This window comes from Nyctereutes procyonoides, unplaced genomic scaffold, assembly GCF_905146905.1.
Source record: "Nyctereutes procyonoides isolate TBG_1078 unplaced genomic scaffold, NYPRO_anot_genome, whole genome shotgun sequence".
NCBI classification, from domain to species: domain Eukaryota; kingdom Metazoa; phylum Chordata; class Mammalia; order Carnivora; family Canidae; genus Nyctereutes; species Nyctereutes procyonoides.
The window spans coordinates 35760804-35778575 of record NW_026575135.1 but is presented as its reverse complement, the minus strand read 5'-3'; the positions used below and the strand labels follow the sequence as shown (position 1 = coordinate 35778575).

Here is a 17772-nt window from a genome sequence, read left to right as displayed (position 1 = left end):
TTTCCATGCTTTTCATCTTTACAGTAAAATTGTTAAAAGGTCTTTTTTTAGGTCTTTAATGAACAATTAACTTTTGCGGGTGGTCTGAGAACACAGCCTCAAGCCAGGAAATCTGGTTTATAAGCCTCCTTCTGATTTCCTAAAACCTTTTGCAAGTCTTTTAATTACTCTAACTCTAACTTTCTAACCATATCTAGCAATAGCAATATTCAACCACCTGCCAGGGAGAATGTATTTTGGAAGTTGGTTAGGGTTAGAATGATATAAAAGCCAAAGTTAAAATTTAAAAATTCTCAATGTGCATTTATTTTTCACACTAAGAATCTCTGTCTTCATCACCACCTCACCAAAAATGCACAGGACAGGAAAGGCAGATGGGAAAGATACAACACATTATGAGTGGGACTTGGTACTCAGCGATGCTATTTTTTAAAAGAACTCTCTCAACAGTGGAAATGTGTGCACAGAAACTAAAAAATATCAGCTAGAGACTTAAGGAGCAATGACAAAGGATGTTAGGTGAAATTGAACATTAAAGGAGTGTTGTTGTTGTTGTTGTTCTGGAGGGATCCCTAGTGGCTACTGTTAAGGATCTTCATTCTCCATTTACTCAGGTTGAATTTAGACAAAAATAATGTTCCCAGGCAGCTGGCAGGACCTGATCTTATGCTGCATTCCATTGTCCCCCATTCATCCAGGGGAGCAGTATTAGGGTTTAGTTCATTTTATTGATTGATTTGGGAGTTTATTTGCCCTAGATACAAGGACGCAATTTTATATCCTTGCATGAGATGGTTAGCAAATAAATACTGATCATCTTTTTTGGATACAGAAATCGGAGTTATACTTTTAGGTTATACAAAGCAAATTAATAAGAATAGTACTTACAGCACAGTCTTAGTCACCCAGCTCTGCCATTCTGTGGTTCAAACCTTATAGTATAATTTAATTATTAAAATATGAGTGGAGGGGATCCTTGGGTGGCTCAGCAGTTAAGAGCCTGCCTTCGGCCCAGGGCGTGATCCTGGAGTCCCGGGATCGAGTCCCATGTCGGTCTCCCTGCATGGAGCCTGCTTCTCCCTCTGCCTGTGTCTCTGCCTCTCTCTCTCTCTCTCTCTCTCTCTCTGTGTGTGTGTGTGTCTCTTATGAATAAATAAAGTATTAAAAAAAAACTATGAAAAATAAAATAAAATATGAGTGGAAAAATAATATTTGAGGTCTGTAAAACTTAATGGGCCTTCCATTTATCTGTCTTTTGTCCTAGAAATTACTGAGGTGTTGGGGAAGAATTTCCATTAATGTGGGATGGCCAAAAAGCATAATGAAATATATTGCATTATATTTGACGGTGGTATGTGCATTTTAAACTTGCCTGGATGGTTTGCCACTGCAGGTTACCAACTGACATCGGCTGAGTGTTACGATCTTCGGAGCAACCGTGTGGTTGCTGATCAATACTGTCACTATTACCCAGAGAACATCAAACCCAAACCCAAACTTCAAGAGTGCAACTTGGATCCTTGTCCAGCCAGGTCAGTCAGATTTACCAGTTTATTTATCATAAACATAAATTGAGTTCCAACCAAGCTTCTTAAATTTTTCAATTAAAAATAAGTATTGTTGTCCAGTGTCCATTCCTAATCATCCATTATTGGTACCCATGCTCCTCGCTCTTGAAGCTATATGATGCCCTCTCAAGGTCTACAGATTTTCCCCTTGTGGAGCACCCTTCAGAGTTATTTTCTCTTCTGATTTCTTTTTCTTCTGGTACTTCTAACTCTCCTTAACAAGGTCTGGGCCATGCAATGGCACAGTGTTCTCAGGATCCTTTCCATTTGACTCTGTCCTTGATCAGTGACATGATCAGAGTAGACCATATTTAAGGATCACAACTGACCCATTTTTAGCCAGGAGTGGTCAACAACTACAATTGAAACTTAGAACAGTTCTAATTTTTTAACACACATAGCCTTTGTTAAAGAGAAAGCAGAACTTATTGTCAATGGTCAAATTTTTCTAAAAGATCTTTTTTAATTTGGAACTTTAAAGACACACTTGACACTTTCATTATCGTTGCTTTTTGGAAACCATGATTGACCCTCAGTTAGATTTAAGAATCATACTGACAGGGGCACCTGCATGGCTCAGTGATTGAGCATCTGCCTTTGGCTCAGGTCATGGTCCCAGAGTCCTGGGATCAAGTCCCACATTGGACTCCTCATAGGGAGCCTGCTTCTCCCTCTGCCTGTGTCTCTGCCTCTCTCTGTGTGTCTCTTAGGAATGAATAAATAAAATCTTTTAAAGAAGAGAATTAGACTGACAAATATCTCAGATGATGAGTAGTCATAAAAGTACAGGTCAGCCGTCTCTGTTCATGGTAGGACATTTGCCTTTGTAGTTGCAACACTTCCTGGTAAATCTCTTTACTAGCTTCCTTATCCTCAACATATGAGAGAAGATACAAAAAATTCTTCTTCTATAAACTAATCATGAACAGCAAAAGATTAAAAAAAATCTTTTCCCAATCTCCTTGGATTTCTGAGAAGCCCCTCAATATTATTTTTAAATCATAGTTTAGTAATTATATAAACATAAAATCCAAATTTAAATAGTTGAAATAGTACATGAGCAATGTGCATGAAAATTGCTCTTTTTGAAGTTTTTGTTTTCTGCTGTTAACTTTCTAAAATGTATTTTCTTGTACTCTGTCTCACATTCATGAATTCTAAATTCTACTTGTGATGCAATATTGCCTATTTCATATACTTAGCTCATAAAACTGAACTTAAACAAATTTTCATTAAAGACACAAAGAATCAATATTTTATAATTATATAATTTAGGTGAAGTTTAATTTAGGTTCCTATTACACCAGAAAATTATGTATTTAAAATTGGATATGGAATAAAAACTGAATAAGGTGTTAAAATTTTGCTTGGACTTTTTTAATTTCAAAAATATTAAGAGTGTGAAGCATTTTTAGCCAAGATAATTATAATTAATGTGATTCAACACTATTTTTAAATTACTTATTATATATCTTTACATCCATACCAGAAGACTAGTGTGTGAAAAGCATAGTTATCCTAATTCAGACAGGTCCGCTCAACTGGAGGAAGACTTTGAAAGTCTTTACACGCTTTCATGAATACTTATGTGTGAATTTCTATGAGAAATGAGGGATTCATTCCCACAATTGGGGAATAAGCTTCCATAAAGAGATGGCCATGGAAGACATTTGTGAGACAAAAGCATTTTGTTAACAATTTTAAGAAAATGTTGATAATTTACTCAATTTTTTTTTTCTGGCTTCTGATTTTTATCTATCTTCTCTGTTGGAGTAATATTTGTGGCCTATTTCTTATTATCCAAAAGCAAAAGGCCATGTTATAATGAAAGAGGTTCACCTGTGAAATTTATGCTTTGTCTGCATCCTTGTTATTTTAAAACATCTAATACAGCACATGTATAAATGTTGGTACAGGTGGCTATTAAGGAAAAAAAAAAGAAAATGGAAAAAAAGAGAAAGAAAAAGTAAGAAGCAAATGTCAGGAAGCTGTTTTTTTTTTTTTTATTGCAGAGGTAATTAAACAAAGCTGGAAAATTAAGACTTAGCAGTAGGAGAGATTTAAGAGGAAACTGCTTTAGGAAATGTAGATTTGCTGCTCCAAGGTTAAGATACTTCAGGATCACTGGGAAATTCATTGTACTTATTTGCATATCTGGAATCAAGGCAACTTTTCTAAATTCAGAAAGAAAATAGAAGTGATAGTCTGAGAGAAGAAGGTACTATATAACAAAGGTCTGCCCTCCCATTAGACATAGCAGAGGCAAACCCTTAAGAAATGGCTTTCTGACTACAGATTTAACTGCCTGTAAAATCAGGAGTGACACAATGACATTAAACTGTCACCTTTGTATCCCAAATTAGAAACCGCCTAAAGGGAGAAATGTAGATGTTCTTAGTACCAAGGGTCAGATATTTTTGAATTCCAAAAGAAACTTATTTCATCTAGCCCTTGAGACACTGGTTTACTTTACCTGTATGAGACTAGGATTTGGGGCCTATTATATGTTATTTGAAAGCAAACTCCCTTTCACATGGCTAAGTTTATTGCCTGTCAAGGCTGGGAAGTACCATGGACAGCAAAAAGTGCACTAAATAATTAGTTTGTAGCCTTAGATTTATTATCTTACCTTTCTGGACCTCAGTTTTCTCACCCACAAAATGGGGATGAGAGGGTTGTTTGTTGCATTAAGTTAGTGGTTTTCAGACTTTGCCTACAGAACCTGTTATTCCACAGAGTTGCTTCACTGAATTTCATTTGATATATTTTGAAGTGTTTTTAAACAATAACTCACTAGAAGTTTATATACTGAAACACATTAAACTAATTTTAACTTATTCAGGCTTATAATTTAACTAATTTTAACTTAAATTGGAAGAATTGTTGTAACAGTTGTAAAAATGTTGTATCACCAAAGTAACTACTCTTTGCCCTCATCCTTGAATTCTTCAGCATGTCAACGTAACTGAAAAATAAGCATCCTAAAATTGCAGGGTGAGCTATAGAAACTGCCACCATTACCAACTGTTTCTCTGTGATAATAGGAATTCTCTCATTGCTACACATCTAAAACCAAAACAAATAGAATAACCTGGCTGTGGTGACCATTCTCCATAATCCTTGATATCCAATTTTTTTCTGCCTACCAAAATAGCCTCATTGTGTGCACTAATTTACTTTATAATAGCTAAATGTTTACAGTTGGACTAGTGAATAAATGACATTATTTAGTCATTTCACTCACTGACAAGACCCACTGGTTCACATGGTTGTGATTTGGTTCATTGAATGGTTTTTGAAGCTAGAGAGATTGTTGGCATCTAGCTCATGTTTTCAAAGTAATTTTTATGTTTTCACGGCCTTTTTTCTGATGCTTAAATGCTAACTAAGAAATGTCAATGAGTTAAAAGCCTATAATGAAGACAATAAACCTCACTAATAATCTCCAGTGCCCACAGGTAACCAGTTTAATGCTTTTGCTATATTTCTTTCTAGTCTTGTCTATAGTCTTGTCTATAGTCTACATAGATGAGATCATACTGTGAGCAATGGACACTTGTAATTCAGTGATTTAGCGTTCTTGGTTTCCACTATTCTAAACCAAGCCTGAATATCCATGACATGTAGTAATTTGACATTTTGCTGAGGCAAGAATATGAGTCCCTTGTACTAGTAGACCAACATTTCAGCCTACCTGGCTGCCAGAAGTTCCATCCCAAGAGAGTTTCTGTTGCTCTCTGCTGGTGTCTTTTATGCAGTCATTTTTATGAAGTGGTAAAATACTTTGTTTCCTAGCCAAAAGTGGGCTTGAAAAGGAAGCCAAAACTTAACACTTATAATGGAAGGAAAGAGAAAGTGAAGTTAAAAATTTAATGGCTTTTAGCTAAAATTGAGAATGTTTCTCATTGGTGACCCAGAGCTATGACATCACTAATCCCATCATATGCTCTCTCCAGTGTTCTGATGGCAGTCCCCACTTGGGCAATCCCAGAAGTTTAGAGGCATACCCCTCCTATAAGTCAGGGATCTACTGCATGATTAATTGGTTTTCCACTGTGTTCATTTAACCCTATCATCCCATGTAGCTAAAACATTTAGAATAAAATAAAATGTAAAACCTTCTCTCATGCCTGCCATGCCATAATCATGACTTCCGTCTCACACCACGGAGAAATTTTTTTGATCCCTTTTTCGCTGTTGTTTGTGCAATGCTTTGTATGATCTTTGCCTCTCAGGTGAAGGGTAAAATCCATCATGTGGCAAGAAAGCCTCCAAATGTATGCCTATGGTTCAGCAACAACTAAAAAGGCATAGTTTTAGTTCAGCTAATAAGCACCTAATATTTCCAGAGTAGCTTTAAATGTAAACTATGCTACATTTGGCCTTATATATCTCAGTCTCTGAGACTGGAATGACGGTTAATGCTGTCTGGGGGAAATTGTGCAAGACATTGTTTGTGAGAAGATCAGAGAACCACCTTTGCAGATTTTTTCTGGCATGAATCTCTAGTTTTCCCTCCAAGGCAGTAATGAAGGGGGCTTAAATTGGCAAGGGTTGGAAAAGTGAAAAAAGCTCTCACTCATCACACTATCATGGTCACAATCATTAGCAAACAAATCCTCTTCTAGCCGAAACTGCATCCAGATTCCCCCTTCCCTCAAGGAATTCAGAGCAACAGTCCTGAGCAAATGCCCAAACTTGTATGCCCGGAGCGGCAGGACTTGGTGAGTTCCAGTGGATGATTTTGTCCAGCTCCATTTAATTTGACAGCAAATTGCCTAAGTCATCCCTGGCTGTGATCCAAATTGTGAACAAAATCTCAGATTGAATCTTAATGCAACTTGAAACAAATAACCTGCATCGTGAGAGCCATTATGTGTAGTAGGCATGTAAAAACCTGGTCACACTAACTTAGTGACTAACTAGTTCAATGGCAGTACAGCCTGGTGGTTAGGAGGGGAGCTTTGGAGCAAAGAGGCCAGCTTGGGAATCTAGTTGTACTAGTCCTACAGCTGTGTTCTAGTTGAGTAGCCTTTGGCCAGTTCCTTGTTCTCAATGAGTCTCGGTTTTTTATCCTGTGAAGTGAGGAAAATAACAGTACTTGCCTCACAGAGTCATCATGAGAAGTAATCATGAGGAGTAAATGCCCTGATACGTTTAAAGAGCTTAGCAGAATGTCGGACACATGATAAGCACTCAAGAATGTTAGTTGCTACAGCTATTATGACTAAGATCATGACTATGATAATATTGATGTTACCTCAGAGATAAACTGCTAAACTTTCCAGAAACCAGCTTTCTCCTTCATGAAAGAAAAAGATGGGACCACAGAATTCTGTATGGGCCTAGAAGTGGAGTTTGCTGTTAACAGGAAGAGACACAAATTCCTAAAAAATATCTTCATCAAAGTAAATCACATGTATCAGATTTTTAAAATACAACAACCATGAGAAATTAAGGTAATTAGCATCTCCATAAATCGCAGTGTGCAATTGCCTAATAATCCCCACATAACCAACTGTGAGATATTGCCATTTAATTTAGATGGGATTAATGCCATGTCTCCAAAAAAGGAGAACTCAAAGTAAGGACTAGAAAATGCTTGCTTCGTTAGCAATTAAAGTATAATGAAATGTTTTCCTAATCTTGGAAGTCTTTTTATTTTGGTATAAGAGGTAAGTGATTTAGAAAAGCAACAACTTCCTCTTAATCAACCTCATTTGAATACATTGCTCTGAGAAGCTAATGAGTAAGCAATAAGTAAGATTACTATAAAACCCCATGTCCATTTTCATTTAATATCTATAAGAAGGAAAAAAAAGCAGAGTTCTGATTCTTCTTAGGATGTATGATCATACCCTTCCCAAGTTTACCGTCATGCCACACACACACACACACACACACACACATCATCATCATCATGAGATAATCAGCTGTCACTCTGTTATTGGGGCAATTCAATCCTTCTACCAAACCAGCTCATTACTACTAATAACGATAATCACTTTTTATATTACATCTCACACATTTTAAAAGTGTAATTATTTATGCAATTCTCTTAATTAGCTTGTGAGTTAATGGAACAGGTATTATCATCTCTTCCATTTTAACCTCAATCTATCATTTAGGATTTACTAGCTAGTAACTGCTTTACTTAGCTTCTCTAGACTCAAGTTTTGCCATTTGTAAAATGAGTATAATATTCCTGTAAGAGAGTAGCTGCAAGGATTAAATGAGATAATACACATAAAGCTCTCAGCAAAGTGCCAAGCACTCAACAAAAGTCAGCTATCATTATCAAACTGAGAGCCAACCCTATAAAATGACTTGCCCAACCTTACTTCTTTATGAAGTTATAAAGTGCTTTTACATCCATTATCTCAATTCAGTTTTATAATCCCTGGGAGGTTAGCAGGACAGAGATTACTATCTATATTTCCAGATAAATAAACTGAGGCCTAAAGAGGTTGAAGGATCTGCTCCAGATTAAACTGTGCAAAAGAAAGCTGGGTTGTAAATCTAAGTGCTTTTAGTTCCAGAGTTACCTCCATTTCTATGTAAACTCAGTGACCCAATTCATGTCACGGATACCTTGTTCTTCATGATGCCTTTAGCACCCCATAATATTTTATTTAAGTCCAACATAGACCCCCACAACCAGTACAGAACTGACAACCATATTAATGCAATGTTTGGTCCTCTGCATCTTTAAAATGACTACACACTCAAGTTAAGAAAGCCCCTTTTATATAAGCATAAATACGGATGTTTACTCAATCCAAACAGTGACCCATCACTTCGGGAAAGTAGAGGAAGAGTAAACAAAGCCCAAGGAAATATTAGTTCCACTTACTTAAAAGCAGTTCAGAAGTTGCATTCATTAGTATCAATTATATCAAGAATATTAACCACAGAAATATCAATGTGAGGAAATATTAATATATGGGGTCAAATAATCAACTACTCTCCAGTGGTTTTATAGCAAAAAAAGTGAATCTGTGCCTTAAAAATGTTTTCAAGTCCTGGATGATGAAACAGGATTCTTTTGGTCTGGTTCCAAAAAGTCAATGAATGTTGCCTAGTAGGTGCTGTGGTTTACAAAATAATTGTGACCTATTTACAGAATAGTTTCTCATTTGCTGGATCCCATCTTGCTTAGGGGAACCTACGGTCCTTTAAGAAGTCACCAAATTATCAGAGTAGGAAAGATTTTGAGATGATCACCTAGTTCAGTAGTTTTCAATCTGTGGTCCATAGAGCTGCAAGTTCTGCCTTCAGCAGTAACTAGAAAGAAGACAAGTGAGATAGAGCTCCATGAGATGAGTTTCCAGGCCCCCACTGTAACTTCATCTTAAAATTCCTGATTTCAGCTGATACTTAGATGTGGTTGAAGTTCAAATGTGAAGCACTCAAGATCGCATAGAAAGAGAGTGACAGGGAGAACTGTCTAGCCAGCTCCTAGCTCCCCAGGGGGTCTGTTTCCTTATTATACCATGACCTTTTGTGCTCTACCATTCAAGAAAAAGTGAAAGCTTGAGCCTTTTCCAACTTTAGTTACATTTCTCCTGCCCCATCCAAAACTTAGGAAAAGATTGGCTTCTGTTGCCCCAGAGCTGTCAAGAGGAGATGAAATACTCTTTTCTGTGCCAGAGCTCCCTCCACCACCCACAATTTCATTCATTTTTCTTAATTGATTGACCAACTTGTACCAGGTCCAATGCTTGGTACCATGGCAAAGGCAAAGAAAAATCAACTAGCATCTGGCCCCAACACTGCCCAGAGAGACTTGCAGAGTTACAGAGCATCATGATATCTGAAAGACACACAAGTCAGGAAAGAGAAGATCTTTTCAAGCTGTCATGGCTATTTCTGGGAGATAACCAGTGGAAGAGATGCAGAGGTAAGCCAAGGAGGCTAGAAGCACAAGTGTCATTAAGCTGTCATCTCTCGGTCTCAGTTGGCTCAATCACCTCTGTTACCAGAGTAGCCTTCCTTAACTGCCAACTCCACTCCCCCCCCCAAATTTATCTGCCCCTTCACACAGATGGCAGAGCTAGAAGAGGGCAAGGAGTGGGACTAAAAATGTGCAGTGAGTGACAGTCTGCTCGGGAGTTTCTTTGACCTTGTTTGGTTTATTTGCTTTGATTCTGGATGGTACTGCTTGTCTGTGTGTCTACATACCAATAGCATAACTTCATTGAGTGAATATACATGAAATGCCTCTGCCTAGAGCATGGTGTTAAGAGATCCAGTAGAGAACTGATATGGATCCTGTCCCATGGTATTAAACTAAAGAAAACTTATACATAATTAGAATTTAGTAGATAGTTAAAAGTGATGAGCAGAGTTAGTGCAATGGATGTTTGGAAGAAGAAGAGAGAATTTCTGGCCTGAGGGAAATTAAAAGACAGGCTTTAGAAGAGATAGCACTTGACTAAGAAATCCCACTGGGCATCATGGAACCACTTAAGACTTTTGAGCTGGGAAGTAAAATATTGGTTACTGTGATGGCAAGGAGCAAGCTGGGTTGGAGGAGGCCATGCCTGCAGGCAGAGAGAGATCTGTAGGCTGACCACTGCAAAAGGAACAAAACTTGTATCACAAGGAAATGTGCTTGGCAGACCTCATAACTGACAGAGCTATGTGCAAGTAGGAAGCATGGGATCGAGAAGCAACATAGATGTCCCAGAGTGTCTAGCCTGGGTGGCTGGGAGGAATGTCGTGTTCTGAACACTAACAGTGATCACCGTTTTCAGGGGAAGATAATGAACTATCTGGACACATTGAGCTTGACAAAGCTAGAACATGTCCAGCTGTCAGGAAGTCAGCAATGAGGCTCTGCAGCTCAGGAGAAGAGGCAAGATGTTATTAGAGACTCACAGAAAGGGATCCTTAACACTATGAGAAGGACTTGTTGTGGTTCATTTCCATTATAAAAGGAACCCAGAACTCCACAAATTAGGCTCTTATAGAGTTAGTTCTTTTTTTCGTATATTTTTTTTATTGGAGTTCGATTTGCCAACATATAGCATAATACCCAGTGCTCATCCCATCAAGTGCCCCCCTCAGTGCCCATCACCCAGTCACCCCATTCCCCCACCCACCTCCCCTTCCACTATCCCTTGTTTGTTTCCCAGAGTTAGGAGTCTATTAGGAATTTTCTTGGAGAGAGAGATTTACTAAACAGTATGAGTCTGAATAGGGATTGATCTTAAAGCCATTTAAAGTCAAGGATATTGTTCTAAAGTAGCTTCTGAGGTTATTTCAGAACAGATTCCATAATCTTTAAGTGACACCTGGGATTTGAGGTGATGGCCTCATTTCATCCATTTATATCATATTTTTAAATGTTCCTGTCTTATACTTTCCCAGGTTCGTATTTTGTCTTGCATGACTATTCTAATTCCTGTGATTATACATTGTGCAAAACTCAGAAAACAGAAAAATGTAAAAATACAAAGGCAAACACCAGGAACTAACAACTGTCTTTGGTCTTTTCCTAACATATTTCTGTGTACATATGTATGTGTAAATATATATAAATAAATATATGTATTTATAAGCATAAAATATGCAAATAAATGTACATATAAATAAATATATAAATATATATGTATTGACACAGACACATGTATATGAACAATGAAAATGATTATGTAGATTAATGAATACATGAAGTTTCTTAGTATTGTGGCTCACATAGCATGTGAAATACTTTGCATTGAGTTTTTTTCACTTGACATTACATTTGAAAATTTTTATGTCATTAAAAATGGTTCAAAAGGCTTCATGTTTATGACCACATAATATTTCATTACATGAGCCTATCTTAACATTGAGGCATTCTCCTACAGGTGTGTACTGTGAGAGAATGAGGTACTGTCTTTTTTCTCCTTACAGCACTTGAGTCCAGAATGACCTCATCCTCATCTCTCATTTTCTCCCCACAATCTCTGATGTTGGGGAGTCCAATGGAGTCTGGTCACTGCCCAGTATAAGAAGTACATTAAGTGATCAGAATAGTTAAGGCAATGGAGAATGGGTGGTTTTACCCCAAACCAACTTTTTTTTTTACATCTTCCCTTGTGATCATTTTTTTAAATTATTTTTGCCTCCTTCACCACTCCCCACGTCATGTCTGAATGCATGCATAGGCACATACACACATACACAGAGACACACACAAACCAGGGCCTAACCATGGGAAGAGCTTCTTAAAGTGCCTAAATGGCATCCTTTTCATCATTCTTCAATATGTACATTTTCCCTAAGAAAAAGACCAAGTGTCTTAAAGGTGTAAGCAATTGGAAGTTACACTTAGGCCAGAGTGCCTACCCTCCTGTGACAGTGTGGTGAAAGACCAGGGCCATGGCATGAACCCCTAGAGAGAGCAGAGCTCATGTACATGAGCATGCATTAATAAGACTGGACAGAGCACCATTGTTTTGATATCTCTGTTTTCACAGGTGCCATAAATGATTTTATGAGTCTTCACCATGACCCATGCCATAGAAAGACAAATATAGCTATAGTTTTGCTGAATCCAGGTTTAGAGATCCTTGTGCAAACAAAAACACAATTTCAAAATCAGTCCAAAGCAAAGCCCAACATCTTGAACTGTATACACCCCCTGTTATTCTCCTTCTTCTCTTCTAGCCTGTTTTCTTCAATATCAGTACCTCCATTTTAAATATCATCAGCTGATAAATCAATTGGCAGATATCCACAACAATTCATTCTAAGATGGAGGATAACAAATCATAGTATAACATTTTTCAGAAGAGAAGATAAACTATTTTTTATTTAGAAGGTGGTGTTAAAAAAAAAAAGGTGGTGTAGGCATGAGTAAAAATACTAGGGTTAGCTCAGATATAACTGCAAAGTCAATTTCAATGATTCGATGTATATCCAAAGTTACTAGAAGAACTTTGGAAGTTTGAATTCTTTAAAAATATAGCTCTTTTTAAAAAGAAGATTCCCGTGGAACACCTAGGTGGCTCAGTGGTTGAGCGTCTCCCTTCAGCTCAGGGTGTGATCCCAGGGTCCTGAGATTGAGTCCCACATCAGGCTCCCCACAGGTAGCCTGCTTCTCCCTCTGCTTATGTCTCTGCCTCTTCCTCTGTCTCTCATGAATAAATAAATCATTAAAAAATAAAATTTAAAAATTCTCTTAATTACTAGACATAAGAATTATTGGAAAGAGATCATATGATTATAATAAAAGACAGGATCAGTCTTTCACATTCAGTTTTTCTGTCAGAAGAAGGCAAGAAAGAAGAGGAAGTTTCTTTTCCAACTTGAAAAAACAGGGAGAAAAATTTAATGTTAGGATTCACTCCATTTTTCTGTTAGAGCTGTGGAGTTCTGACCCTCCCCAAAAGGCAGCATCCAGTTTCACGAATATTGTTATTTTAGGATAATACACATCCATATTCAGTGAAAACTTAGCCATGCAAATGAGTATGAAAACTTTAATCATATAGATAAATATAGAGCATTTAGTCATGTAAGATAAACAAGTAAATTAGTACGCCAATGATTGTCTCTCCTGGGAACAAATCTTTCAGAGCTTTGTTTCCCATTTTCTTTTAAAGTTAACTTCTCTCGTGTATCCTCTTACCTTTCAATAATTTCTTCAGAAACTACCTTCTTTATCACTCCCTCTTTCCTCCTTATTAATGATGATCTATAATCAGTGCTGCTTTTTATCTGATCCATAGTATACCAAGCTCACCCATTTTACCTGAAAGTTTTGATTTGCTAGCCATCTAAACGGAATGCATTATGTCCTCCTGTATCAGAGAATGAGATTAAAACTGAAGCCTTAATGTATTTATTTAAATATAAATATCAGCATTTATATTGAATGTGGATATATAAATATACACTCATCTATCTATCCCAGGGATACATAGAGAATAAATGAGTTCCTTCAGTATTCAAAAGAGAGACTTGCTATCATTTGTCAGTTGCAGAATAAGTATCTTCTGCTCAGGCCCTCCCATATTCTGTCCTGGGGCGACAGCTGTGTATCAAGCTTTCTCTGTCTCCCACTCTTGATGGAGAGTCTATTACACTAGCCCTTTTATCTGAGACCAATTATTCATAAATCTTCCACAAGCCAGGGGACTGTGCAAGAAAATCTTGCCAATTGGAAGCTTTAGTTGAAATCAGTGGGGTAGATTTAGTGTAGTTTGTTAGAGTCTGTAAGGCCTCTGGGGACTTTCAAATAGCCTATAATATCATTTCTTATGTATCCTTTAGCCATATGGCCTATAATGTCATTTCTTATGGCTCCTCTAGGCTCTATCTCTGAGTCTCACATGTTTCCCAGGGCACTAGGAACACCAACAACAGGGCACTAGTACACCAACAACAGTCATGGCCATCACAACCACCACTGTAATAGCAGTTAACACAATATTACATTTTTATGACCACAAAAACAATTTTTTGTATTTTTTAATCTATTTTAACTGCTCTACCTTTATTTTGGTAGGAAACTTGCTTTTGTTGCTAGTTGCCTACTATATCTGCTAGTTCTCCCTCCCTTTAAAACAATAGTTCAGTGACTGCTTTCCAGATACAAACTAAAATCTTTAAAGATGCCAAGAGAAGAAACCTATTTGCTAAGGCACGTTACAGAGTTGTGTCAATTCCCAGGTACATACTCTTAATACATAGCTCTCTCTTTCATCAGGAGTGAGACAGTAACTGTAATTGCTTGCTAAGCATCTGGAAGGAACATTAATAATGATGATAATAATGACCTCATAGGATGTATAATTTGGTGGATTAAAGAACATTTACAAGCTTATTGTGTCATAGTTAATGATGAAGTGCCAAGTTTTCTTGCCACCACCCTTTCCAGTGGTATTTCCTGCTTGGATCAGAGAACTAATTATAGTAAACGGTGCCCTTGCGAAGAACTTGCCCCATCCTCAAGTTTACCCTAGTATAAAGATACTGAACTGTTTTAGTGTTGTTTTCAGAGACAATTTATTAATGTTGTTTTGCATTTGTCTAACAAAATTTGTATAATGTAATCATTTAGTGTTTATTTTATTGTGTGTACCTTCTACTCAGAGGGTTGGCATTATTGTTCCTAACAGTGACGGATACAAGCAGATCATGCCTTATGACCTCTACCATCCCCTTCCTCGGTACGTAAATCAACCATCCTGATGCTAGAATTAGTAAATCAGCCTTCTGCTTCTTATATATATATATATATGTAGATATAGATTGTGTATTTTTCTGTAACAGTAAGATGGTAGACAGTATATTTTGCAACCCATCCTGAGCTCTGCTTTTGAATAATACTGGACTGCTCAGACTGTAAGTTTGTCATTCAAAAACCACTTTAAGATAGGATCCTATTACACTGAAGAAGAGGATGCAGTAATTCACTCTGATTAGATACAGTGTATGGGTTATGTTGTGTCTTTCTTTCACTCCCTTTGTCCTTTTGTTTCTCTGCAATTGGACTCTAATCATTAAAGCCCTGTTGCTAACTGTTAAGCAAACGCTGCCTGAAGTACTATCGCAGTACTGCAAATGTGGGATTCCAGATGTGGTATTACTCGGCATAGGGGCTTCAGATATCTTCTTTGTGTTCCAAAGAAATTATAATTTGTACAAATGTACAAAAAGGCAATGCTTTCCTATCCTTATTGTCCCTATAATTGTTCAGGGACTTTTTTTTCCCCAAAACATCAAATTCCATATACTGTGTTGCTTTTGTAAAGTACAGTCTTTTTTTTTAACTAGAAAAAAAAATGAAAGTGACAGATGAACTTTTAAAAAAACTTGTTCCCTTTATTAATATATTCATAAGAAAACTGGAGAGGCTGAAAAATACTCTAGCTACTAAGTGTATGGTCTGCCACATTGAAAACAGCTCCTCAGACAGCAGAAAGTAGAATCGGGCTTGACTAGGAGAGGACTCTGCTCTGTCCTCTTTGCTCACTTGGACTCTAGGGCATCAGCTGCTATTTAGAACCTAGAGTTTCAATCAGATCACAAATGGTGTGAATAATCCATGGTAGTTTTCTGAATCTCAAACCAAAAAAAATCCCAGAAAATAATTTTATTCTGAACTGCAAAATAAAACAAAGTTTGATGGAAAAATCTCCAAATACTTCATGAAATGGAATCCAAATAGAAGCCCTTGAGGTCACTGAGTTCAGTTCCCAGAGATGCTTCCCTGTCCTATTCCTTCCCAGCCATCACACCCATACGCCCTACAATTATACACATATGTATTTACACAAACATGCATATATGTGTATTTAGTGCATATGTCTTCCCACATGGGTGTACACATAGACAGATATTTAGACAATACATGTACACCAGTGCAAGCTGTCACCCAGCCTCTACGTAAATAATTCCATTGACTGGTAGAGAATTTGCTTTTCACCATGCCAATGGTAGCATGTAGAGAGGGGCATTGGATTTATATTCCATATAGCTGTTTAAGGGTTTTTTTTTTAAGTTCTTCCACTATGGGATTACCTCATTAGTCAGCTCCCTCCCACTTTTCTATGACTATATTGATAAAGATGATAAATGACTTTAGAATGCTACTGATATATCATTTGATCCAGAACCAAACTTATATAATAAATTCTTCTTAAAAATGGAATGAAAATATAAAAAGATTAAATTAACTGAACCAAGATTTCATTCAATTTCAGTTTCTGTATCTGTAAAATAAGTATCCATAGGACACACACATCTGTTTGTGTGAAGGCCATATATTTTACAATAAAAGCAAAGTTGGGTGTCAGGGCTGAGCAACTCAAGTTTATGTTTTTCTTGTAATAGTACTCCTAAGTTTCTTTCATATCTATGATCTCTCTTGTTTATATTTCTCTGGTATGACTAATGCCTGTCTTAGGATAAACTTCATTTATTATATATTCTAATTTCCCTCAAATGCCAGAAGCCCCGTTTTCTCAAAGGCAGATTGAAATAAGCCTCCTTAATGTTATCCCATATACACATTGGCGTTGGCCTGTCCATGCATGACGATGGAAAAGGACAATCACAAATAAATAGACTACATTTCATCCTCCTTACACTTCTGTTACTGAGCTAATTCTAAAGTTAAAGATTCTGCTTACTTGATAAAGTCTTAGTATGAAAGCGATTTCTACAAATATGTTTTTACAAGAATTGAATCTCAAAAATGACCCATAGTTAAGAACTGAGGCTCAAAATGATTCTCAGATGGCAGCTACATTCTGATCAAGGAAGAAGGCTTTACATATTGAAATTATTTCAATAGGCTTTAGACCATAAGTGTAGATACAAAGCACAGTTAATGAATTTTTAGATTATTTTTCTTGCTTTCAGTCTCAGACTGGAACACATACCTGAACCTAATATAAGAATGTCATCTGATGAATTATCTTTAATTCATAATTAATTTATACAAATTTTCCACATCACTCTTAATTTTGACAATCTCTTAAATACTGCGTGTTTAAAATTTTTTAATTTAAAAATTTAAATTTAAAAAATGAAAAGCCATCAGAGTTAAAATATATGCTATATGAACTCATTTTTTATTCTTCCAAGGAAAGGATTCTTGGATATGTTTTTTTTTCCCCCTAAGCACTTACCTGGTCCCTGTTTTAAGATATTCTAACTGATGCTTTTTTCTCAGCTTTTATTATACTTTCTTTAAAGCATTCAGACATATTTTGCCTTGAAATTCCACATAACCCTATTATTATGTCAAGATTCACACAATAATTTTTCACATATAGAACTATAGTGGTATGATGGGCCCATACTATAAATTCTTAGAATAATATTAGCATCATTTGTCTTTCTGTGATCACTGACATTGAAAAGGATACTTATTACTGTTTGTCAAATTATACCACGGGTCATGACCAAGTGTTGAGACAGAAATTAATCATTCTTTCTTTAGAAGGGTCAAGTTTAGGGACATTAGAGTACCAATTAGAAAGTGTGCTCTTTTTATAGCATCTTAACGTTCTAAGAGATTAAATATACATTCAGAAACATATTCCCACTTCACTGTCAGATCAAATCTAATGTGAATATGTACTTAACATATTCAGCCCAATTTCAATTCTGAATCAGACCCCTTATCCATATCCAGAGGGAAGCTCTCCAGAGATTTACATGGAGATAAATGAGAATTGGTCTTACCCTTTTGGAAGAGAGA

General features: G+C 36.7%; 1 protein-coding gene across 1 annotated transcript in view; it reads left to right on the top strand.

Moving 5' to 3' along the window:
• ADAMTSL1 (ADAMTS like 1) overlaps positions 1-17772 on the top strand; it is a 379096-nt gene that overhangs the window by 151397 nt on the left and 209927 nt on the right. Inside the window, 2 exon segments of the mRNA XM_055302598.1 lie at positions 1394-1532; positions 14681-14731. Of these exon segments, the coding sequence (XP_055158573.1) occupies positions 1394-1532; positions 14681-14731 (190 nt within the window).